The 27115-nt window shown below is 44.6% G+C and overlaps 1 protein-coding gene and 1 long non-coding RNA gene across 2 annotated transcripts; both read right to left on the reverse strand.

The window, feature by feature from the left end:
* Positions 1–1612: 1612 nt before the first annotated feature.
* On the reverse strand, positions 1613–14276 carry LOC135830073 (uncharacterized). Its single transcript, XR_010555988.1, has 7 exons — positions 14176–14276; positions 9727–9798; positions 8870–8941; positions 6606–6677; positions 4347–4418; positions 3342–3413; positions 1613–1652 (listed from the first exon to the last, which is right to left on the reverse strand). It is a non-coding gene; the product is annotated as an uncharacterized LOC135830073 (long non-coding RNA).
* Positions 14277–17777: 3501 nt separating this feature from the next.
* On the reverse strand, positions 17778–22633 carry LOC135830074 (slit homolog 2 protein-like). Its single transcript, XM_065342461.1, has 5 exons — positions 22552–22633; positions 19996–20162; positions 19277–19348; positions 18355–18426; positions 17778–17905 (listed from the first exon to the last, which is right to left on the reverse strand). Exons 1-5 carry the CDS (start codon positions 22576–22578, stop codon positions 17830–17832), a joined length of 414 nt encoding a protein of 137 aa, XP_065198533.1. The 5' UTR covers positions 22579–22633; the 3' UTR covers positions 17778–17829.
* Positions 22634–27115: the final 4482 nt, after the last annotated feature.

Raw genomic sequence — 27115 nt, forward strand, 5'->3', positions numbered from 1 at the left:
ATGAAAAATTATGTACCAGGGCCAATCGTAACAAAAGAAAGGGATGGTTTGAAAAGAATATACATGGTTAGCATTTTTACCGTTCATGCTATTTTCGATGGTCGGCCAGTGCCGTTTATGTGTGTGTAGTGTGTAGCATTTTACCGCTCACGCTTAGTCCAAACGTATTCAATGCCCAACACCCAAAATACCGTTGGTTTGGTACCGTTACGCTGATAGAAAGCTCTGTTTAGCGGGAGAACTCAAGTAGGGTTACGTCACAAGTCGATCGTTGCGACAGAAACAGAACTGCTAACCAGTGTCTTGAAAACACACACAAACCGGTACAGGCTGACGGACGGTCGAAGTTAGCGTGAACGGTAAAAGGCTGACCATGTCTATTGAACAGCAAGCCTAAGTGTATTAACACCACAAATCTTGACAATAGAGAGGTTTCCCTCTACGGAATTACGTATGGAAAATTGATAACGTAGGAACTGCATGTAGTTTTCATACGTGAAAACCAGCGCTGGTAGGGTTTCGCTCAACATGATTTCTCAACGACTGCTAAACATGCCTTGGTGGTTTGGAGACGGGTTGGCTGCATGCGTCCACTGCATGGACCAAGAACCGAGATCGCGTTTACATTTTATTTTTCACGTGGTGTACGGTGTGAGTACCTTGTGTTTCACGCGGCTTGAACGTTGGCATGGATAAGTCCAGAAAACGCAGACACCATTTCAAAAAGTCCTACGGAGGACCCAACGTAGGAAAGAGGTTTCCTACAGAAATCCGTAGAGAGATTTACGTATGAAAGTAGCCCTCCCTCCCTGGCCTGTGCGACATACCATCAGTAGCCCACAAGTGTGCGAGAGTGGTGTGCATGCGTGCTACTTCATGCATGACAAGGTGGCATTGCAATGCCGGTGCTCTTGAGTGTGTACATGTTAGAGTACTAGTATTGAGGAACGGGTCTGAAACGTTGAGCAATTAAGAGCCTGCTTGATTTCTTGGAAAATAACGACTGTCAAAGACTGCCGCTTAATACTCTGGGCTAATAGTACCCCATTTTTACGGGCAGGGTGAAAATGGGGTACTAATAGTACCCCATTTTTTAAGGTGAAAATTATTTTTGGCCCTGGATCAGTCCAATTGTGTAGCCCTCTCTATAGGCAGTACCAAGGAAGCTAGCAAGTAACTCTACATTGGAGAGGTGCAGCCAACACAGGGAATTCCCCTTTCTTCCTCATCTTATTATATTTATTTATATCTGCACCTCGTGGCATGTTAAGACAGCCAATTGAATTGAGAAGAGGGTGCAACGAAACCACGGAAGAAGAGAAAAGGAAAAAAGAAAGCACGTACACAGAAGGGGTAGGGATTAGCAGGCTACAAAGCAATGGAATACCCAGCGAGCTATGCAGCGGGAGTGGTGACTGTGATTTTTTCATATCTGTAGTAGTGGAGTGTCCTGCAAACACTGGTCTGTTCCAAGAAACAAATGAAAGAAAAGATGGCCCTTCCTTCCCAACCCATTCCCAAACTCTTCCTCCCCTCCCCTCTTCCTCCCCTCCCGCAGGTGCAGACATTTGTTCACTTACATAACGGAAAGATTTGGTGAACTGTCAAAAATCCCGATAGGCAATGACACGAGGTTGTTGTTGCGGATTCGCCTAAGCAGGGAAAGAATATGCAGAGAGAGAGAGGGTATAAGAGAGGGTCGCCCTCACGAAACACCTGCCGCGTCTTCAACCAAGACAATCCTTGTTCAAACCAGATACCGGTAATTATTTTGTGTGCAAGGTCTGATTATTCTGTTCCAAAATATCAGATTATAATACAGGAACGAAAAAGAACCATTTCAAATGGTGAACGGTACTATTCGGCCAATGGGGTAGCAGTGAGTCGGCTGTGAGAGCGCATGGAGGAGAGGAGAGAAAAAGAACCAGGGAACAAAAATAGGAGGGTGAGGTGCGTGCGGCCAAGAAAAGCATAAGCTGAAAGTGAAGAACCTAGCCAGGTGTATGTGTAGGTTGATGGCGATACTGGTAAGGGCATTGGACAATACGGGCAAACCACAATGCAAGTGCGCAGCTCCAGTGGGGGCAGTTTCCGACCTGCGGGTGCACGTGCGATTATTAGTGATGAAGTTGGTTGTTCCAAGTACCAAAGGAGAACACATGCTTCTTACCGAAGTAGACACTTGACCAAATTGATCACTATTACAGCCGAAGTAGCAACTTCGAAGTTCGTATTGTTTTCCCTCACGCGGATGTAGGATTAGTTGTTGGGAGATGAAAGCGCTCTGAATAATTACTGGTTCTCAAAATCTGTTTAGCAAAACTCCATTACCGCCTCTGACTCACGCTGCTACCTGGGGCCTCCCGAGGTATTTGTCGCGCCGGAAACGAAGCGTCTCTGTAAGTTTCTATCCCTGGTGATGGTTTGGCCTGGAGAGCATTATATAATTGATGCTTTTCAGGCACATTCTTCCTAAGCCTACTCAAGCTACACTGGTTCATAAAATATTTCTTCACAAAACCCCTTCACACATGATGAAGTACAATTGGTTTTCGACAAGCTCAACCCGTAACGCGCTCATCCTGCCTCTTGTTAAGTCAGCCCAGTATCTAAAGTCCCCTTTGTTTTCCGGCTACTCTCATTGGTTATCATTACCATACGGTCTGAAAACTTGTTCTTCTATTGGTCAGTTTAAAGATGTACTATCACAACTGAACTAGACGCAATAATTATCATCGAAGAACATTCTCGAATACCTGGGTGATGCCCGAATTTTGATAGTGCTCACTTCCGTTAATCGTTTTTCTTTGTAATTTTCCATTCATTTTCTGCTTTAATTCATATTTGCTTTGTTTTGCTAGCTTACTATTGCCGTGGCTGGCTCAACGCCCTTGTCTCAGGGGATTCTGTCCCTGCATTAGCTATGCTTGTCACATGCTATGAGATTGTGTCTAATAATAATAACAATAAGCTCAACTGATGAGGGGTGAATTCTGCGAAACACTGTGTATTGAGCAGGGAAAGGTGCTTTCTTGCAGCCGATTGGAAGGTGCGACGTGCTCCTCGTGTGCTCCGGATGGCAGTCGTGAGTCAGTCCAGCGTCAAGTTCAGCAGGAAGCATGTGTTTCTCGTTGGAACAACCAACTTCACCACTAATACCACCGAAGTCACAACTTCTAAGTTTATGAGGGGATGTGACCAATAATGCAATTCCTTTTTAAGACGAAGGCTGGAGAAGAGATTGTTCGACAGTTGGGAGGGAGCTGGAAGTGGTTCTGGGTGTGTGTGTGTGTTTGGGTGGGGGGGGGGGGGGAGGAGCTCTTTTGACCTGAAATACTTACAGATTTTGAAGACTTGTTAGGTCTTTGAAAATGCCTACAGGCAGGCTGGAAAGTGAGTTGTATTCAAGCAATCTATGATGGCAGAAATAACAGTGACAGAGAGTTCATCTTAGAGAGGATGCTACTGGTGCCTCGCTGACTTAATACGAAGGTTTTCCCAGTCTCAAAGCCTCTATGGACTGTAGGAATTGTGACCAATATCCCGCCAAACAATTCCCTGGTGCAGTTGTTTGCATGCTACAAATATCTACTCTAAACGGTACCCAGATCTGGACTTTAATGTTGCAAAATAATGAGAATTCGTTAGTGAAAATCACAATCAGGGAGACCTGTGGGTTTGGAGGTGGGGGTGTAAAGTCTTAGCAGTTATTCTAAAAAGGGATGGAATGGACACATGCACGTAGACCTCCCACCATCCGGGCACAGTGGAATTGGGGGAGGCCAGTTACTAAGGAACACACACACTAAATACCTGCAAGCAAACTTGTCTTACAAAAAATTTTATGATGCCATTTGGTAGCTTTAAAAGCCAACACTTGCGATTTGACAGGGGTCAGAAACCTGCCCAATAGATGGGGTTGCCGGATCTGGAAAGTCCAGATTCAGAGAGCTAAACGGTATGGCAAAATATGGTGGAAACGTTCCTCTATCATCCTTGGAAACGGAGATTCTCAAACGAAATGATTACTTGTCAAAGCTCGTGTTTTGGGGTACTGTATAGCAGGAAATTTTCCGAAGGAATTTATTTTCGTACGATTTCGTACACGGCCTCTTTTGTACTAAAATAAATTCCATACTAAAATTTGCTCATGTCAAATTATGTACACTATACCTGCGTACTGCATGCTTGCGAACACGTGCATTCAGTATGCAGCACTGTACGAAAATAAAATCCGTACGAAAGGTCGAATTTCGGCTTTGTCCGAAAATATTTCCGTCCGAAAATTTCCTGCTATATAGTATCATTGCCACAGTTAGAGTTCTGCTCAGGTATATCAGCCTCACAGATATGTCAGATTTCTCAACCCATCGAACTCATTGCCTTGCAAGGAGCTGAACTGATTCTCATGTAACTGCCTGGATGAAAACAAAACAAAAGAATGGCATAGTCAAAAGTTATTTTCTACAGCCACAAGGACGACTGTTTTAGTTGTTCGTGAAGAACTCAAATGGTGAGGCTAGGAAAAATTGGACCATGTAAATTGTGGGCACAAGTTATGCGATCGAGTCCACCAACTAAACCAGATTTTGAACAGTCAGACGTGCACAATCTAGTCCCCTCTTTGGAATTAGCACTAATATCCATGAACCTTCCAAGTTGGAAGGCCGTTGGTTAGCGCTATCGAGCAGTGCTCAAGCTGACTTTCCTAGCGTTGCACGGCTCAGTGCTCCTTGCTATTTTGTGCTAGATTGTGCATGTCTGACTTCAAAATCTGGTGTAGTTGGTTGACTAGAACGCTTAACGTGTGCGGACAATTTCCATGTTCCAATTTTAGTTGTTCATGTTTTGCTGAGCCATTCCTGGTGTATCCATGTAGTACAATTTTGGGGTGGTGTATTATCATCACTTTTTTGCTTCTCTCTTTCCTCCATTTTCCCTTCAATTTGTCTAGACAGGAATAGTTTCAAGAAGTGCCCATTCCATTGTTCCGTAGATTCACTGATGTCTGTAAGAAATAAAGTTGTAAACAAATCCTATTGTTCTTTCACGTTGTGTGCCCTACAATCATCGCTTATATTTTACTCATACATGCCGACAAGTAGAAGCTGCTCACAGCTAAATTGGTCCTCATTGTGGCAGTATGCAAGACTTGGTCTCCAAAACTTGCTTTGTAAACGTGTAAACTGCACTGGGGTTTCAGCCGCACCCTCCTCTTCAGGTCCGAAAGTCGATGAGCTAAAGTTTTTATGATCCACTCGACTTAGCAGGAAGAGAACATGGAAGCAACAAAAAAAGAGTTTGTCCCCATCCATTTCTGGCAAAAACACTGAAAGTCTTTCTTAAGTGAAAAATTTCTACTGCAACTAATACTTTGCGCTTAGATGTGGATCTATGAAACTGCTACACACGTACTGAAATGTACATGACCCTTTAGCAGAGCTCAGCATTGCGCACATTCTGGCTTTTTTTTAGACTCTTGGGGTGTAATCCGGCTTCACTGAATATTATCACACAAGGAAAAAAATAGTAGTGCGATTCGATTGCGATATAAAGCAGTTCTAAACTTTGAACTCTAGCCAAACAGCAAGATCAATGTTCGCCCGGCAAAAGCAGAAATTCTCAGCCTGGGTCAGGCACGGAGAGTGAGAGAGGAGCTCAGTGAGGGTCGCTAAAAGTAGGAGGGTAAGGTGCACGCAAACGCGACAAGAACAAGCTGAATGTGTCAGCTGTGAGAAACGACTGCGGATGTACATGTATGTTGATGACTATACTGGCAAGATCTTTGGACAATACCTCCAACCCATGATTCAAGGACGTGTTCCAAACAATGTCTGGCTATCCATCCGAGCGACTCTCCAACTGGGGTCAATCTCTATACGCTTGATTAGCCGACGATTACTATTCGGCGTGTAAAACTGCTGCTAGTTTCTGCAGCTTATTCGTCCATCTAAATTGTTATTTGTCCATCTAAATTGCTATTTGTCCATCTAAATTGTTATTTGTCCATCTAAATTGTTATTTGTCCATCTAAATTGTTATTTGTCCATCTAAATTGTTATTTGTCCATCTAAATTGTTATTTGTCCATCTAAATTGTTATAGTGGTAGACCAGTACTGTAAGGCAGAAATTTTCTTCGGTCAATAATTTCGTCCAACTCCAAAGAAAGGGAGATCGTCTGGTTATAAATTTCGTCCATGAATCATAAGAGTGTATTGAAAAGCTGGACAAATCGACATTAGGTGTGCAATTTGAAACTCGGATGTTGAGCCATAAATAAATGTGGAAAGGAATGTCTCAGTACTCTTGTCAGTTTTGAGCCTAGTTATTGCACTTTCTGACTGTATATAGTATCCAGTTACAGTGATGGAGAGTTACTCTTAACTCGAATCCATATGTCCTTTTCCTTTCCACAAACCGACATTAGTCCGGCACTTAATTTAGTCGAAAACCTCCTTGGACGACAAAGACGAAATAAAATTCCAGACGAATATTTCTGCTTGTACAGTACTGTATTATCGAGGCGTTATAAAATTCATAGTACTCTTGATTTTGGGCATCCAAAGCACACACATACACGTCTACTCAATGCGATCAGTCTTACAGGTTTCTCAGGTCTTTCAAATCAGCGAACGCATTGCTTTGCAAGGACCGAAAGCTATTCTGTTGCAATCCCCTGGACATAGAAACACAAAAGATGGACTTCACGTTATTCGCAATGCCATTGGCATACCGTAACGTCTTGTATAAAAGCCGCGGCTTCTATGACTCTCCTGGTGAAATTTTGCAGGCTTCTATATGAGACAGGCTTCTATACAAGACAGGTTTTTCTATGTATGTTAACACTAAAACCAGGCTTATTATTGTGTGATTTGATGGGCCCAAAGTTGCGGCTTCTATTCGAGGGCGGCTTCTATTCAAGTGCGGCTTTTATACAAGACTTTACGGTAGTCCAATGCCGGTGTTGTAATAGATCTAGTGATTTGCGTGCATTGTAGGGAATTTAAAAAAGGGAAGGAGGAAACTCTCAAAGTAACGCAATCTCTTTCTCCGGAGAGGTATACCGTATTTCGCTGAATGTATTTCACACATTTTTAAATAACTGTCAAGGGCAATGAAGATGTTACTACTTACAATCGAATGTGATACCCTACTCATGTGAATGTATGGATACAACTAGTTGTAGTTGGATGACTTGGAAATGAGTTTCGACTTATAGTCAAGTGCGAGGTAAAATCAGGTAAATACGCGTTCGGCAGCTGATTAGACCTTGCTGCACCTCATCAGTGGAGCTCATAGTCATAGTGCCTGGTCGAAGCGAGTCTTGTGAACAAAAATCTGTTTTAAGGCAGATACTGTGGTGTATGTCAGAGAACTCAAACTGCGGGGGAAACACAGCCCGGTTTTTTTAGGGTTGGGGGGGGGGAGAGGTAAATTGGATACAAATCAGCAAGAGTGCTTTATTATTAACTAAGGTCGCGATCACACTGAGATCAATTCTGGCGTTCAGCCGAAAAAGGCGATTATTTACAACACCATTGCCATGGAAATGGCTGAAAATGCCCTGCCCGCGACTTTCAGCCTTTGCTGACTCTCATCCGTTTTGGCTTGTTTTAGCCACAGCTTGGACAAGTGGCTGAAACCAGAAATTCAAACAATAATTTGAGTGAGCTTGGAACACACCATGTAGTGGACAGGAGGAACTGAAATGAGGAAATGTTATCGATGTTCTTTCTTGTTTCCGTGTTATGCCTTTGCCTTTGGGTTTGACCGCGTGTCTGTCTATCCAGCAGTTCAGTTCGATTTTGATTTCCTGTGACCATAGATACCTGGAATGCCGGTGCCTCTAGAGCGTAGATTGATGGTGCTGGGGTTGGAGGCCGAGAAAAGGCACCAACCTCACGCAACTCACTACTGCATTCATGACAAGAGCCGGGTACGAATCAGAGAGTGGATTGCGACAAAGTTGAAGAACAGCAACCAGTGGAGCCGAAAGCTCAACATCAGGAAACACCACCTGAATTATCGCGTTCATGCACGCCGAGCAAAAAAAAAAGCACTATCCAGGCTTACTTCTTCATCAAAACTGAACCTTACAACAAGTACAGTTGTAGAGCGCCACCGTCCTGCTTTCCGATCTCTTGCGAACGTTGGCGTGTTTCGAGATATTCAAAATGTGGCGAGCAAGGAAAACGAGCCATTCAATCTTTGCACTCAAGGTCGGGTGTGACCGCTCGACAGAGAGCACACAAGCCAGCTGAGCACGAGCAATAACAAGCTCCAAAGTGGCTTGTTTCGATGTGACAGCGGACTTAGCTGAGAGGCTGAAGAAGATATTGGGCGCTTTCGATTACACGCATTTCGGTCAATTCTAGAATTAGTTATTGTTGATGCACAGTTCGATTACACAAAAAGTGACAAATTCCATCGTTAGAATTGGTTTTATCCAATTCCGTCAAATCTGTCAATTCTGAAGGGAGGGCAGAATTTCTCTAATTCTGACGCCAGAATTGCACAGTCGGTGTGTCACCGGTCTTGTCATTACCGAAGTGCGTGAAGAGCCTCCCTGGCCGGCGTGTGCGCGATGCTGGGTCGACCGGTCCACGTGCGCGCGAGGGTGTACGTGATCTTTTTTTTACGTTTATCATCAATTTTGTTTGTGACATGACATGAGTAACATGAACAAAATGCGTTGTGAATTCCAGTCGTTCGTTTATAAGGCCGGAATCCGCTCATTCTGGTCATTCCAGCATTAAAAAAACAGTTCCAGAATGGTGTAAACGTGTAATCGAAAGCGCCCATTGTAAGCCAGCTGGGTGGGAGCTGGAAGTGGGTAGGAGAGGGTACCTTAAGGTCTGAAATACTTACAGATATTGCAGGCTTGTTAGGTCCCTGAAAATGCCTACAGGCAGGCTCGAAAGTTTGTTGTCGTGAAGGTGTCTGTGGCAGAAATACCAGAGATGGACCGTTTTCTTACAAAAGATACCACTAGTGTTCGTTTACTTTGTATGAAGGGTTCTCCAGCCTCAATGCCTCTGTGGACTGTAGGACATGTGAACAATAATCCCAGCGAGCAAATCAGTGGTACAGGTGATTGCATGCTCCAAGGAACTACACTAAACTGGCAATCAAATATGGACATAGTCGTACATGAAGTTACGTAATTCATTCTTGGCAATTACACTCAAGGAGATTTTTTTGGTGGGGAGAGTTGTTGGAAATTGCATATATATGTACATCGCATTGTTCCTCTAACATGTGTGAACACTCTTCTAGAGTGACCTGTGAGAAGAAAGCTGGAATTGTTCTGTTGCCTTCATCAGCATGTCCTCTGCACTATGGGCGCCGGGTCGAAACAGGTATACCACAGTACATGTAACGTTATGTACACCTCCCCAATGTCCGGGCAATGCATAGGAAGCGGTAGTTGCCGGTTACCCAGGAACATAATAATAATTATAGTGATTTATGCAAGCAAACTTGTCTTGTGAAAGTTCCCGATGCCATTTTGTAGCTTAAGCTCAGAAATATGCTCGGTAGTTAGTGTTGCCTGGATATGGAAATTCTGGATTAGGAGAGCTAAACGGCATGGCAGCACGTGGGGAGAATTTTCCTCTATCTCCTTTGGAAACAGATCTTCGCTAACAAAATTACTACTTGTCAAAGTTTATGTTTTGGGTTATAAATGCCATGATTAGATTTCTACTCAGGTATAGCAATCTTACAGGGCTGCTAGACTGCTCAGACCATTGAACACATTGCTTTGCAAGGAGGTTATCACATTCCTAAACAAATACCTGGATGAAAACAAAACAAGAGAATGGCATAGTCAAACACTTTTATACAGACACCAGGAGGACTAATTTAGTTGTAAGGATTCGTATTTTGTCGACATGCATGTGCATGATGTGAAGACTTAAAAGAAAAAAAGATGGAAAAAATTTGGCTTGTGAGCAACACTGGCTCACACTCAATCAATGCTTTTCACAAATTCATTTCAGGAAAAAATTTCAATTCAACGTTTCGGTCATAAATAACCATCATGAGGAATGAAGTGGGCACACCGGTTAGGATGGGTTAATAAATGAGGAGCGCTGAGAACTGATAATAATTCACACCTGCATGCACTATTACGAGAGAGAACAAAAAGACAAAACATCACAAAAAAGACAATTCAAATAAGTTTTCGTACAACACTCTTCACTGATTTGTCACTTCAACACTTCATTTCTGGGGTTTTTCTGTAAATCGATTCTGGATATACCGGTACCCAATTTCAAGCCTCTAACAAATTGTTATGTCGCGTGGCTCTTTTACCAGTTTGTTTTCTTTTTTGGGTGGTTTTCTTTTTCTCTCTTTTTAAAAACTCGGACGTAGAGCCAATACTGATATGAAAAGAGAAAAGTACCTCTAAGTAACTAGTTATGACTAACAGTCCACCAAGGTAACAAGATAATAACAGTCAGATAGTGCGACAACAAGACACATTACCCTGCAACGTTCGACATTCTTTGTTGCCGATGGACAAAGCTCGTGCATATCTTCGTGGCGCATCCCTTCTTGTTGTCACACTATCTGAGTGTTATTACCCCGTTACCTTGATGGACTGTTAGGCCATGATCGTTTGGTTGGATCCAGATCCAGATCCGTCGGATCCACTGGATCTGCAGAGATCGATTGGTCAAATCCAGATCCAGATCCTTCGGATTTGGATAAGACCAACTCTGCCCCGGGAGCAGGGTTGACTGGATCCGTCGGATCCACATGTGACCCTGGTGCGTATATGTCGGGTAAAAATCATATTTGTACTCATCGTGGTACGTCTAGTCGACTTTTGTTGACTTTTCGTACGACTCGTGCGATCACAACGCCTTTCGCTCTTTACGGAGACCTGTCAGCGCCATTTTTTACTTCGTCAACTTGGCAAATTGGCCTTCCTCAGGCGCCTTTGCCTGCTTACATCTCAATCTTCGGGAGGTACCGTAGTTCCACGCATATAAGCCCATGGGCTAATATACGAAATAATGCATTTTCCGGGAAAAAGATTCGGTAATAATGGTTCGTTTTAGCCCTGGGCTTAAATTCGAATTTTGAAGGCTGCTGGCACTCGAAAAAGTACAAGTCCGTGCGCGGTTGTCCGCCTACTGTAGGTACCGGTACTGGTAATGTAGTCTGCACTGACATGCTGTACTACGGTGTTTGGGTCTGTTTATTAGCCCATGGGCCTATAAACGGAGGAGGGCTTATATCCGGATATAGGCCCATGGGCTTATATGCGCGGAACTACGGTAGCTATTCGTCATTGATGGGTTACTATCCCTGTAGGGTGTCTTTCGCGCTGCTACGTTCCGCTGTGTTGTGTGTCAGGGGTGCTCGGTCGGCCCGTCACCGGCCAGGTCACATCCTTCGTTAGTTGGCGATGGTGGAGGGTCGGGTTCCCCTCCCATGATTAGTGCTGCACCGAGCTTGTTTTCTGTGAAAGTATATTATAATTATTATTATTCTTATAATGCAATGAATATAACTAAATGCGCACCGTACGCGTGGAGACGCTTTCCACCGCACATCAGAAACCGAAACGACAACTTGCTCGTCTTCTCAAGAACTCTCAACAACGAAGACACTGGTGCACGCAAAGCTACGTGTCACACAGCGCTCCAAAGAAGAAATGCGTAGATCACGCGCAGTATTACAAAATAATTGAGAGGCTTTGAATCGTTTTTATCACAATCTAAATATTCGCCGGGTTGGAAGGTGGGGCCAAGGTCCAAACAAAGTGATCGGTTGATTCTAAAGGATCTGACGGATCTGAGATCTGGATTCGAATCCGACCAAACGATCATAGACATAACTTGTAACTTATGTTCTAGGTCCTTTTCTCTCTTGTTCTTAGTGCTCCGCCCATACAACACAGCAAACAACAACAGAGTCGCATAGCCAGTGGCTGCCAATGGATTTTATTCCCGTACCTATGCAGAAGACGTTACTTCAGTAACGTCTGGCGCTAGCCAGGGTCCACACAGCTTTAATTTGGTATTTGTGTGTTTGTTTGTGTGTTTGTTTGTGTCACGCCTGGCGCTATCCGTATCTGACGGCAAAAAAGCATAGGATGTTATAAATTTTTCAATTCTCCTATTTTTTTTTAGGCATATCCTGGGATTCGAACCCGCAATATCGCCCTACATGCATTCCCCCATACACTTCGCATTCATACCCATTCTTCCAAGTTGCTTCACGTTATTATCTTGCGTTTGAAAGCCCTATTTGAATATTGCGGGCAGCTGTATGTGGCCAGCTGTGTTTGATGGTACGGTACGGTACGGGAGACGGTGTCGTATTACCCTCGATCGTACCTGTCCCGTACCTATCCCCTACCGTACCGTGCCATCAAAGACGGCCGGCCATAATGCATATTTAAATAGGGCTTTCAAATGCAAGATCACAATGTGAAACAACTTGGAAGAATTTGTATGTATGCGAAGTGTATCGGGGGATGCATGCAGGGCGCGCGATAGTGCGGGTTCGAATCCCAGGTTATGTCTTAAAAAAAAAGGATTTTTTTAAAGAATTTATAACATCCCTATGCTCTTTTTTTGTCTAGGTCATCAAGGCACAAAAGCATAGCGTAGGGCCCTGAGCTTCCAAGCTCTCTCGTTATTATAGGGTCATCCCCATGGCGAGTAGGCAAGTATGATTAATTGTACATGGACGGAGCGTTTGAAGTGCTGTCCCCTCTATTTCGCCAGCTGTACAATGTTCAAGCATGTGAACGGTGGAAGGTCTCCCAACAACCGAACATATACATGACATTGTGCGTCTGTAATGAATATGAGTGTAAAAGATTATGATTTCGGGCTGTATTATTATGATCACGCTCCACTGTACTTGATCGCGCTAACCTTTAATAAGGTAGTGTACTTTATCGCTCTATACATTATCTCCCTGAACTTTCTTCGCCCTGTAAACTACCGCGCCTCACTTTTTCGCGATGAGTTGCTGGTGCTGTACTTGACCACGGCGCTGAAGAAGGTGGCGCATTGAAATCATGCGCTGAAGTGCTGGCGGTGAAATGGATCGCGCGGAACGTTGGCGCTGAAGTGGCAAATCACCCAGCTTTCTTATGGTGCTTTTGTTTATCCTCTGCCAAAATCTCCAAAACTTGGAAGAGCGCTCACTTATCATCTGCAAAAACCAGCAGACTTCGCCAAGCTCTGCTGGGTCTTCCGGCTCTTGAGGTGGAAGAAAGTGGAGGATTCCCGCGTTTTGATACTTGCGCATGCACGAAGGGGACTTTGGGTCGTTTTCTGGCAAAAAAAGCATTTGGATAATCGCATCCTTAAAATAATTTCCGGTGTGCCGTGACAAACTGGAAAAAAATTCTGTTCGCCGAGGCGCACTGGGAGAAATCCCTGGATCTCTTCTGACACGTTCGAAAAAATGTTCTCATCTCTTCTCTTCCTAGCAGACTTTTCTAGAAGAGACAGGCGAATAGAAGAACGCACCCTTCCTTAGGCTTCACTGATTATTTTCACACAACGAAAATACATTAGGAGTCAGTCGGTAAGTTGGCTCCTTTTATCCCTGGGTTGACCACATTCAAACACAATGGGCGCTTTCGATTACACGCATTTCGGTCAATTCTAGAATTAGTTATTTTTGATGCAGAGTTCGATTACACAAAAAGTGACAAATTCCGTCGTTAGAAATGATTTTATCCAATTCCGTTGAATCCATCAATTCTGAAAAGAAGGCGGGATTTCTCTAATTCTGGCGCCAGAATTGCACTGTCGGTGTGTTACCGCTTTGGTCATGACTCAAGCACGCGAAGAGCCTCCCTGGCCGACGTGTGCGCGATGCTAGGTCCACGTACGTGCGCGCGATCGATCGCGAGGGTGTACGTGATCTCTTTTTGCGATTCATCAATTTCGTTTGTGACATGACATGAAAAAATGCGTTGTGAATTCCAGTCGTTCGTTTACAAGGCCGGAATACGCTCATTCTGGTCGTTCCAGAATTTTACAAAACAGTTCCAGAATTGTGTAAACGTATAATCGAAAGCGCCCAATGTCGGTTTGGTCCAGAAACGCTGTGTTCCTTAGATGTGGCCCAAAATATAGAAAATCGCCAAATATTCGCTCTGAAACACCTTCAAAAAAGACAACGATCCCATTTACCTAGTAATGCTTAGCCGTCCAATTTTCGACTGGCGACTTGCTGAGTCACTCGAACGAGTCGATCAATTCAACCTGTCCAATGGCGGCCACTGGGGGCGGGGTTACAACTGCTTTTCGAGCAGAATCTGCCAGAAAAGCAGTGAAATTGGCAGAACCATACAAACTTTAAGAGCGGGCAATAGGGCTTGAAAGTGCTAAGTCACAGCATAGCAACAATTTCAAAAATTCAAAAACTGGATCCACTTGGATCCAGTTTTTGTATGGATCCAAGCACATTTCAATCGGTCTTACCCACAGCATGCTGATGTAGCCAGTGAAACTGACTGACTTGGCTACTGGGGGCGGGGTTACAACTGGTGGCGAAATAAAAGTCACACCTGCATGCGACATGAGTGGGTTGCTATGCACCCACATACTTAGGCAATAGCAAAGTCACACCTTAGTGGATCCAAAAATAGAAATCTGATGTCAACTTACTACTCCCTGGCCGTTTTGACATTATCACTTTCAAGCCCTATTCCTCGAATTCTGCTCCATTTCTTTATCCACATACCAAACATGCATGAAACTTACCAGAAAAAGTATCGAATTCTGCCAATTTTGCTGCCGGCATTATCCGCATCTGCCTACCTCTCGCAGTGTAGATGTACGTTTACTTTACACGCGCTGTAGAGGCACTAGAACATTCATTTTCGATGAATTCAGCGCGGAATTGGTAAATTCGGTGCAAGTGTCGGCGATTTCTTGACAGCCATTGATTTCGGCGTCTTTTACTGCTGACCGTTTTCGGAAATGCCCATAAGTTGCAGTCACCTTTCGCAGATATTCATCATAATGCCAACAGAAATTGTATTTGCATGCTGTTGAGGCCCTCCGACATCAATTTTCGGCGAATTCAGTGCGAAAATTGCGTAATCGGCGAAAAGATCAGTGATTCCTTCAAAACCATTGTTTTCGGCCAATTTTTCGGCCGGCCGATTAGGAAAATGCCTACGAGTCGTCCACTAGTAGCATTGCACTTGAGTTTCACCTATGCATCGATGTCTCGTCGTACCAGTAGTGATAATCAAGACATCGCAGTTCAGAGTAGCCCTTGGCGGATTATGCCGGCATAATATTTGCCATAATCTTGGGATTTCGTCAAAAAATGATGCTCCGGCATAACATACGGATTCCAACGTGTAAGGTCGGCATAATCTTTTGGTTTAGACAAAAATTATGCTTAGGGGCATAATACAGGTTTGTCAGAAAGCCTGCAGATGTTTTTTTTTTAATACCCCAGTTACGACTCCTTGTCATAGCCCTTGGCGGATTATGCCGGCATAATATTTGGCATAGTCTTGGGATTTCGTCAAAAAATTATGCTCCGGCATAACATACGGATTCCAACGTGTAAGGTCGGCATAATCTTTCGGTTTAGACAAATATTATGCTTAGGGCATGGCCGTGTGTGTATGCGTGTTTTCTCAATCCTCCATGTACAGCGTGAATACATAGTGGAACCGAGCATAATTAAGCATATTTGTTGGCATAATTGTGGCATAATCAAAAGCATTATTTGACGATTGGCCGAGCATAGTCCGCCAATGGCTAGTCCAGAGTTGTGCACTCCAGTCGAGGATTTCGAGTGTATACCATGCATCATCAGCCGGAAAATCAAGAATCCAAATATTCTCTTCACTGACTTCAATTTACGGCACAGCCGCGGCCCTCCGGTACCTGAAAACGTATGATGTAACAGCGCGGGCACCGGAAGTAGACGTGGGCTCTAGCAAATTTTGAGATTTTAGATTGGAGCGTGGCACGCATGTGAAATGCGCGTGCACTAGATGCCCAGATGATCTACACGTACAACTTCTGGGCCGTCTTGCCGACTCTTGCGCTACTGTTGCAGTCCTTGCTGATTTGTTGTTGTTGAGCAGTTCTTGTTTCTCGTCATGGTGGGCTTTTGTTCGGCAAGTAGCATTTCGTGGTGGCTTCATTCTAGTTTCTGCAAAGGCAGGAATTTTTCCCATGACGCTTGCGCGTCTCGGTTGCGAGCACGTTCCCTTCCTATGCTATTGTTATGCCTAGAACTTTCCAAGTTGGAAGGCTGTTGGAGCGATCCTCCAAGACGTGCAAGAGCTGATTGCTAGTTATTTGTTGAAGGATTGGTCAGGGTCGTGCAATGTTAACACATGAGCTACTTGTCAAGTAACCTGTGGTGCTACTGGATATCACAGCGTAACTTGTGGTTCCTTGGTTCTCTGATGTTCCCATACACTAGTCATTTCCGGTCCATCGGAGTCGATCTATACAAAACTTTATTAAAGCAAGTACGGAGCTGGCAAAGTATGTCTGGAGCCTAAAACACCAGACAAGGCCTATGAGATTGGCTGGTCCATCAAGGAACGTGCACGGGCTTACACCGATGTCACAAAGCGTTGCAACCTATGTATCGCAGAGAAATATCACATCAGCATATCCGATCGCAGCACCTCCCTCAACAAGCGAACGGAGCTCGTATCAAAGTGCAGGCACTCCGCCAAGTTCCTGCTTGGTGGGTACGGAGTCACGTGACTTGCAACCACATGACGCGCGACAGCCATTTGCACCCGTCTGCAACCTTTCTAATTATGGGTGTGGTATCTTGCATATAGCCTCGCTTGACGTCACGTCATCATGGTCTTTTCTTTTCATGTTCCTTGCCTACTCTCAGCACCTATAGCCATCACAGCGCGTGGAAATTTCCATCTTGCACCTGTTTTGTTGGTGCATTGAAGAGCAAGTATCTCCTCTCCTCCAAATTATTTTAAGCGCTTACCAAAGTGTGTGGCATCTTGCACCTGCATGATTGTGATTGCAGGCAAGCCACATTACCATTATCATCCTTTCACACGGCCTTGCTAGCCTTCCTGCCATATCATATTTCTTTTCTCACTCACGGACCATGTAGTCATGGGCGGGTAATGCTAGTTATTTGCTGCGATAATGCTAAAGCCAATGCTCATAATATGAGAGTATAATGCCACTTATAATGCTTACACTACTCCATAATGCCAGTTTGAAAGTTGGAAAAGTCAATTTAAGAAGGCCGTCTTGGATCAAGGCCAACGCATAGAAGAAAAAATTTTAAACAGCAAGGAGGAAGCTTCCACTGACAATCCACTGAGAAGGTTGATTTGCAACGTCAAGTCTCCGGACGAAGCCGGACGGGTTCAGATGCACGATTTTCGGAACTGGACCTAGCCAGCTTCATGCATGACCTCGTTGTCGACCGGCAATTATGTTTGTAATGCCACTTTCGCATGCGAATTGGTGTTATAATGCCAGCATTATGCCACCTGGAAAAGAGGGACTATAATGCCAGCCATAATGCTAGCGTTACCCGCCCATGCCTAGGACCATGCGAGTTTGGCACATTTTCCATCCAGGACTTTTTGCACCCACCAGACCTCAAACCTTCACAGATTCCTTCCTATGCTGCTGTATAAATACCATACTAGCTGTGCATCACTGTAATCAGTTGTCTGAAGATTGCTATAATTATGGCATGAAACTTTAAGTTACCACAATCAAGACGCGTGGTTTTCTGTGACTCGTGCAAAACTTTTAAATTAATAATACTGTTTAATTAGGACATCTAAAGCACTCATCTGCTCCATGATGTCAGTCTTACAAGGTTTTCAGGTTTCTCAAACCAGCGAACGGATTGTTTGCCAGGGACGGCAACCTGTTAATGTGCAATCCTCTGGACATGAAAACACAAAAGGAGGACTTCGCGTTAGTCACAATGTGATTGGCATCGTCCAATGCTAGTGTTGCGATAGATCACGTGAGGCGCGTGTATTCTAGGGAATGTAGACATGGAACGAACAAACTCTTAAAGTAATGCACACTCATTCTCGGGACAGGTATGCCGTATTTTCCCGAATGTGTATCGCCGCGCCTTTTTACAAAAAAATTCAAGAGTAAAAAAGATATTGCCAGAGTATCGCTGCTTGAGCACATTTTAAGAGTGTGTTAAGTCCTACTTCAGTACTCAATTTTCCTTTACCTTTTGCTTTGCACAGGGAGGTCATCAATACCATTTAAAAAACTGAGGCAGGAGACGAGATTGTTAGACAGTTGGATGGGAGCGGAAGGGTGGGTGGAGGGGGGGGGGGAGCTTAGGGTGCTTTTAGGTCCGAAAATACTTACAGAGTTTCCATTCTTGCTAGGTCTTTGAAAATGCCTACAGGCAGGCTGGAAATTGAGTTGCCTTGAAGTTTTCTACGGTAGAAGAAAAAACAGTGACAGGTAATCTTACAAGGGATGCCACCAGTCCCTCTCAGACCTAGCATGAACGTTTCCCCAGTCTCTGTGAACTGTAGGCCTTTCTACTAAAATTCTCGCCAAACAACTCCCTGGTGCAGTTGCATGCTACAAAGAAGTACTCTAAACTGGTACCCAAAGTGTTGAGTTAGTCAGACATAAAGTGAATTACTTCTTTGCAATTGCACTCAGGGAGACGTGCAGGTAGGGGGAGGTGTCGGTCGGGGATAGGGTCTTGGCAATTATCCGAAAAAAGGATGGCATGAACACATGTACATTGACATGAGATGTGTCACATTGTTCCTCTAATATCTGCAAGCACTCTTCTAGAGTGACCTGTGAGAAGAATGCTTTGATCCTTCTTTTGTCTTCATACTTCAAAAGTATCTGCACCATAATCACCGTAATCGCCTTATCGGAGCAGATATATTGTACTGAAGTACTACAATATATGGTTCACCCCTATGTGCCATTGGAACCGGGGCTGCGCCTTACATACTCTGGAACATACATTCCAATGACCTTTAAGCAAACAGCTCCAAAGAAAATTTCTCGGTGACTTTTTTAGCTGAACGCCAAAACTTGCGATTCGAGAGAGCTCGTAAACATGTTCGGGAGATGGGTTGTCTGGATCTGGAATGTCCAGAATAGGACAACTAAACGGTATGGCAAAACACGATGGCAATTTTCCTCTACCATCCTTGGAAACACAGATTCTCAAACGAAACGACTACTTGTCAAAGCTCATGTTTTGGCGTATCCAAGCCTGAATTAAACTTCTGTACAGGTGTATGAGTATCAGCCTTACAGAGATAACATATTCCTCAAACCATCAAACTCAGTGCCTTGCAAGTTGCTGATGCTATTCAGAGACAAATCCCTGGATGAAAACAAAGCAATAGAATGACATGATCATTAATGCTTTTATACAGGCACAAGGAGGACTAGTTTAGCTGTTAACATGTCCTATGTGTCGACAAGCATGAGTACAGCCTGTATGATGTAAACGATGAATTTAGGGCGCACAACGAGAAAGACTGACAGAATTTGTTCAGAACTGATTTCCTTGTTACTCTAATCAGTGAATCTACGTCACAACGGACTGGGGATTACTGTGAAGCCGCGAGACGTCATCGCGTCGTCAATAACGAAAGGCCCCTTTTTCTCATCTGACGGCTAACTCAAATCTTGCAGCTCCGGGAAGGGCACATGCGACGTGCTACACAACATGTTGTTGCCACTATTATTCATTCCAAGTGTTTGATTCAGCTAAGTTTGTTGCCTCAAGTAAATATGGACGAGGCTGAATAATCTGGTAACAAATACCTTTTAATATTAAACGTTGCGAAAGCTTAATCCCTTCTTTTGGTGGTAATTTGGTTTCCTCCAAATACATGTACAAAATAACAAGGCATTGTCGATCATGGCGTTTCACAATGAATGGGACAGTACGACGCAAATTGGTGCGGACTTAAAAATATGCAGGCGCATGCAAACTGATATGAGTCTGGCTAATACTTTTCTTACAAAATTTCTGTGTTCGGCGGGTAGCTAGTTGGTGCAGACGTGAAACCTTTCTTCCAGCAGTCCACTGTCACTCCAGTACAGGAACAGGGAAAAGGGCATTGTGCATTGGTGCACGCTGCTATGATCAGCAGGAGAGCAACAATCCTGCAGACGACAAAACGTGACTCCTGTGCAAACACAGACACACCAAAGATGCAATCGTGAAAATTCCCACCTTCCACCAAGCCTCCGGTGTTGATTCAATACAGGGTGCAGGAATTGACCCGTGGTGAATTTTAAGTGAGGAGAAAGGTCCAACAAGTTACGAGTTATGACCAACAGTCCACCAAGGTAAGAATATACTACGCAGTCAGATACTTTAGTAGTGCACAAAAAGGCACAAAACTGTCAAGAATATTCAGACTGTCGGAATCGCTGTTTATTTTGTTCGAACATTGGTGCGACCCTTCCAGCGCAATGTCTACTTGTTACTGAAGCCGTGGTGGTCTCAGACTTTGTCGGAGCTCTCTTCCGCACCAAACAAATTCATCCCGCTGCGAACTATTCAGCCCCAGAGCGCGTATCGTTTTTCTGGTGTTCGTGCCGTCCCACATCGTTCGCGTGGGCATTTATCAAGACTGCAAGCTCGGGTATAAGAATCCTGGTATCTCTCCTCAATTCGAAATGCTGAAGTTGACGATGGCAAGGAGAAAGTGTTTCTCAAATTTCTAAAATGCGCTACGAATGGCGCATGTTGCTGCGAAGGTAGCAGGTAGGAAAACACCAACAAATCAGAGAAGCGCTTGCCAAGGAAAGAAGGTGCGGAAATGCTTACCCTATCCCGCTGGAAGGTCGTTACAGTGTACTAGAAAAATGCTAGCTTGCGTTCATCGCCTGCCGCCTGGATTCATGGATGGCTTGGAAAAGAAATTTCTTGACCTGAATTTGAACGCGCGTCTTGTTCAGCGTATTGTCGAGTGCTGAAGGGTCTGCCTCAAACTATGATGCAGACGTCAACCTTGGCTGCAAGTGCAGCGAAGCCGGAGACCACAAACTAAAGCTTGGTCCGTCGACAATACTCTCCCTCCACTTCTACCTGATTTCTTTGCCCTTCGAGTGGACAAAATAAAAATTTAATTTGAAAAATCGCTCTAGGAAGCGACAATATTATGACGCGGAGGAAGTAGTTCCATTGGAGCTGTAAGCGTCATGTCGTTGAATGTCACAGTATCCCTATCAGCTGTGTGCCTTGTCGCACTCTCTAATTGAATAATAATTATATCGTTGCCTTGGTGGAGTGTTATTCAGAATTTGAAACTTAGGCGCACCGTATAAGTCTTTTGTTTCGGGTAACATGAACAGAAAAATACTGGTCAATCGGTCGGCTTTCTATTTGTCTGATAACATGTATGTATGCCAGACCGCGAATGACCGAGGGTCCTCGACGTCTGTCTCACCGTCCAGGAGCGACACTGACTCACGCTGCTATCTGGTGTTCACGAGGTGTTTGTCGCGCTGGAAACGGAGTGTCTCTGTAAGTTTGTATCCCTGGTGATGTTTGTGCCTGGAGAGCACTATATAAGTGGTGCTATTCAGGCACAATCTTCCTCAGCCTACTCAAGCTCAACTGATGAAGGGTGAATTCCCCGAAACACTGTGTATTGAGCAGGGAGTGGTGCTTTCTTGCAGGTTTGCCGAGTCGAAGGTTCGATGGACTTCTCGTGTGCTCTGGATGGCAGTCGTGAGTCAGTCAAGTGTCAAGTAAAGTCGGCGGAATAGCGCGAGCTCCGGTGTGGGGAGCAAACCCTTTCTTACAAGTCATCGCCGAAGTCGCAACCACTACTTCGTATGCCAGACCAGTATGCACATTTCAGTACACATCCCAGATAGAAAATTGGGTGGTCGATAAATCACGCATATATGTCGACTACGTAGCAATCAACAGCTCGATCAGACCGCCAGGAACACTGAGTCAAACTTGTCATTCTCAGACACCGAGCAGAGCAGAGCTCCAAGATGTTGCACATCAAACCATGGTATGATATTGATTTATTTGAATTAGGTATCTCAACAGTACAATGTGCGACTTGGGAAGATCCGAATGACATACATACATAAACATAAAAGTGGAGTAGGTGCTACAGCTGATCATTTCATCGCAGGTTGTGGGACTAAACTAATACCAGTACGCAAGTACACAAGAAATAAAAGCTGAATAAATATGACTGCATGACATTGGAGAAAAGCACCAATTAGAGCAAAATAAAGCGACACATCACTCATTGAAAACATTTTCAAAAAGGAGCTGTTTTAATTAATCGGCGTTTTTTCAGCAATCGTAGTGGGCCAGGAACTACACGACATGGTTCATTTTTAATTAATTTTTTGATGGGACTGGCTCAACGTCCGAGTTTTGATCATGTGGATTTTCATCAATTGCTCGAATTCAGAGGTAGGTTTTCAAAATGTCAACACACCTACGCACTGTACCCCAAGATGGTGACCTCCTCCTTACAATTGTCCCTTAACTGAAAGGAAATTGTCGTATTTTGCAAATTGGTGCCGTGCGTAACCTACCATGCATAACTTGAGAGGATTTTCCATGATGAACAATGGTACGTCCACTGGGGAAGAGTCGTGTCGCTGGTCAAGACCTTCACAGCCTGCATGTAAAGTCAAGAGAAGAAATGCAACCACTGGTATGTTAGCGGAGAGGGTGAGAGTGATGAAGCTGTGACGCCTGGTATGAACCATGATGTCCGTACTGATGTTCGTAAGTCAGCACGTGTCTAACCCCCAGTGCAGCGTTGTTTATGATGACTGATGCTTCTTGTACGATACGACAGTATTGTCCGACAACTTCATGTTTTAGAAGCTATCTTCATACGCCAACCCAACCGAGATGCATGCCTTCAGAATAAACGCGTAGCTGCTCTCACATTTCTCACCTACCACCTACATGTATGCACGTATATGTAATGCCGACTTTCAAACCCTCCACTCTTTTTCACCCTTACACCGTGGGACAATTTGTAATAGAATTGTCCCTCCTTGCTGTGTTCTTAAAGTGAATTTCTCCTCCTTTTTCACAATTATATTCCCCTTGCTGGCTTTCTTGGAATTCGTTGTGGTGAATCTTTCCTGTATATAGCCACGAGAAAACGTTTCAAATAACGGCATTTTGCTGTGTCTGCGAATGACTGCGCTCGCTGTTTTCCTATCCTTATTGAAATCTCTGATTCGAAAGCCATTTCGTGTGATGTTACTCAATTCAACTGAAAGTGGACCTTCAATGGAAAGCTAGGAATGCCCTTTACTTTAAATGTAGTCACTCACAGCGTCAGGTATGGTATATGCGTGATATTGTAACAACAGTGGTAAAGTAAATATTGCGACAGAGCTTTCGGCCATATTTTCAATTCATTGCATTCCCAACTCATCACAACCACGCGCTCTTCAGCCGAACCATACAGACACCAGCAAGGACACTTCCGTTGAGAGACAATATTGCTCCACGCCTCTAGACAGCTGTTTCACTCCCTGTCGGAGCTCATCAGTAGAGGATAATAATGATGATAATGGAGGAATGATCATTCTTATACACCAGAAATGGCGCAAATGCGCGCTTTCCACATATATCAATGGCATATGCAAGCTGCTAAAATGGTAAAGTGTGAGAACAGCGATAAGTAGTAACGTAGATGGAAGTTTTGTGAAACGAGCTGACCCCCTCCTTGCTCTATAACTGCCCCCGAAAACCCAAGCCTGGATTTGATCACCGCACGGCTCGAGTTAGGATCGCGTGACGCAAAACCGTCAAAATCTGATCAAACGCGAGCTAAACGCAAGCGGCGAGCCGTAGTGTAATACAGTAACAGCCTGAGTCACAACAGAATTATTCTGGGGGCAGCTGAAATCACGCCATGCTCAATGCGCTCAAATTTCAGAGACCCAGCACTCGCTTGTAACGCAAAGAAATGAAGACGGCTAGAATCAGTGCTGACACATCCTCTCCACCTCTTTGCACTACCGGCTGTGACTGCCCCACAAAGCGACATGGGGGTACAAAATGCATGGCATAATTATGAGTCTCAACTCTGCTCTCTAAGCCAGTGACATTCCGTGGACCTGCACGCAGATTGTGTTTAGAATCATTACCTTTGGAGATGCTCCGAGTAAACTACAATTTAATGCGGATGATATCTTCCGATTTAGTGCCGCGTTATGAAAAAAAGCGCCATTTGACACCTGGATTATCAGACATCTTCAAACTCACCAATTCCCAGCACACGTCTCGACCAAAGTCAACTCACCGTGCACCCATAGCGGAGATCTTCGACGGTGCCTCCCACTACTGCCTGCTCTACCAATCTGGTGATCACTGGAAGCATAGGTTTCTGGCTGTGCCGTTCACAATCGAGCGAACACAGTCTTTCACTTCCACGCTTGTTCGGTTGGTCTAAAATGAAGCGGAATTGAGTTACGCGTAGCTTTGAATGGTCCTATCATACTGTAACTTGGGTGCTGTTTGTCTCACGTTACCATGTATCTGTAGTAGCAGTCGTAACTGTTGTTGTTGTCGCAACTTACGCAAGGGTACAAGTCCTTTGTGTGCCCTAGGCGCGGTGGTACCTTGTTTTTACGTTAGGCCGTCGACGTCCACTGTCAGCTCATTCCCTGGAATCGGAAGATTTGGGTGTGAGCAAAAGGGCTATGTCACGTGCAGCTGCATAATGCGATTGCATTCCCAGCAGCTACTGGTTGTCAAAATGTGACACCTGAAATGTGTGCGGGGCAGAAAAAAACTGTCATTCCAGCTCCACGCGTACTTCGGGGCTGCCATGACAAACTTCATAAACACAGTAGCTGATTCTGGCAACTCCATAATTATGGTGGATTGGCACAGCAAAAAGAACGAAACCGTGCGCGGACTACGCAAAGTCGGCAGCGGTGAAATACATGCACATGACTGTACCGGTGTATCGTTGCTAGTAGCTGCATGGGAGTCTGGTGATTCCCAGCCTTCATGACGGCAGAGCCATCAATGTCCAACCTGTCACTTCTGGCACTGCGTCGTCGTGCATGCAGTCCGTGCCCGGTAGCTGTCACGTTTGTCCTAGATTCAGTACCATGGGCCATGGTCTTTCATTACTATTAGTATTACTTTTCGAGCCGGGTTTGTTAACATAGTAAAAGTAAATGAAAGTCCGTACATGTACTGTCAACATATCGCGTGCCGCAGACCTGGGGGTCAGCCTCGTAATCTAGGCCGTTCCTACTGTCAATGTCATGTACTACGGTCTATACACCGTTGAGTCACCGTATTATTATAAATTGTTATACTGAGCTTGTATACAAACTCCCATCTCTCCCCACACAACACTCCAGACTTGTATTTTGCATATAACAGGTACTTCGATGACAAGAATATAAACTGGTATTTAAACTGGTATATAAACTGGTGTATAAACTGGTGTATAAACTGGTATATAAACTCCTTTTTTTTAGGATCACACTAGTGACCTGCAGTCCGCCTTGATGGTTTTTCGACATGCACGACGGTCCCAACTTCAGGATCTCTTTCCCGTCAACGATGAAGAATACAATTACAACGTCGTCCTTTTTGATTGAGGCTTACATTTCGCTTCCACGAAGACAAAGCGCAACATCAGATAGAACCATTCGTAATAGGTAAGTTTTACTGCGTCGTTGCCATTGGTGTCGTCGATGTCGCTGAAATAATGGTGTAACAGGTGCCTTGTGCTGCACCTGACGTTCGAGGCTGTCCTTCTTTCGCTGTTTCAGCACTCCGTCTGTCAAGCGCAGCACTCGACATGTGCGGCTGAAGAGCCCCGCGTGCCGCTCCTCCTGCGTTTTTGCATAGACATAGAATGCAGATAGAAGGGGCGACGGAACTTCACTACTGGTGGTTTTCCAATCGATGTTCTCCTTTCCGCGTCCCTCGCAGAGCGGACGGAACATGCGCAGCCATAATCCGTGGCATTGCCAGTGTTCTTGGAAACTGCTGCTTGAATAATGGCATCGTGATTCGTGGTCGTCCTCAGAAGAACTAAAGAAACGTTTGGGAGTCGATTCAACAGGCTCGTGCTGATTCATTTTACTCTTACTTTGGAAAGGAGACGAACTCTAATCTCTATGTCAAACGGTTCTTTTACAGAGCCCGCGGTGAGATCTGCGCGCGGTAACGGTCACTAGCACTGTGAGGTTCAAACTAACTAACTTACTTACTTGGCGCATAGCTGTTACTTCCGATGTAACTAGTACTTCAGTACTAAACTGAAGTCACAAAGAGTGTGTGATGGTACTGCACTGCATGCACTGGCCACTGCACAGAGTCAATGGTAGTCTTGTACTTGATCCGCACACTACACACGTTGGTGAAACGAAGACTCGTCGAGCCATGGTTGTGGGTTGGAATTCCAATCTCTACCCTTGTGGGGGAGAGAGGAGTTTGTATATCAGCTCAGTATAAGCATAATATAACCTACTCAGTTGATTATATGGGAAATATAAACCAATATACAAACCTCGGCTTCGCCTCGGTTTGTATACAGGTTTATATTTCCCATAATTATAATCAACTGGTTAGGTTATAATTATACGTATGCTGCGCTTGGTGAAACTCTAGCGTGTTCGTTCGTCAGCACCCCGTTGCTCGGCATCACTAGACAGTCACTACATCACGTTTCCGAGTGACTTGTCCTGGCCCCACAATCGTGTAAATAATAGACCGATCCCCTTATTATTGTCTGGGTTCGAGCAAGGGGGCAACTCCGCAGTCGCGTGGGATCCTGCTGCACACGCGACCAACCTCACCTCGGCTGTGCGTGACTTCTCGCATGCGAAGTGCAGAGCACGCGAAATCTACATGCAGTGCAAGCCTGTCTACAAAAATGCCACAAGGACTTTTGATTTGAGCTGTTTTGTTTTTGTTTAGACGTCTTCCTTTTTACGACTTCAGGATGCCTTCTCAGGATCATTGCTGCGTTCCTCACTGTCAGAACAGGAGGACGAAGCAAACAAGTCATTTCACTCCTTTCCTCGTGTGGAGCAAGCGGATCCAGGCTATTCCCCGTGAGGAAGGACGTAGTTTTAGGGTAACTCTGAATATTTGAGTTGC

This window comes from Sycon ciliatum, chromosome 13 (genome assembly GCF_964019385.1).
Source record: "Sycon ciliatum chromosome 13, ocSycCili1.1, whole genome shotgun sequence".
NCBI classification, from domain to species: domain Eukaryota; kingdom Metazoa; phylum Porifera; class Calcarea; order Leucosolenida; family Sycettidae; genus Sycon; species Sycon ciliatum.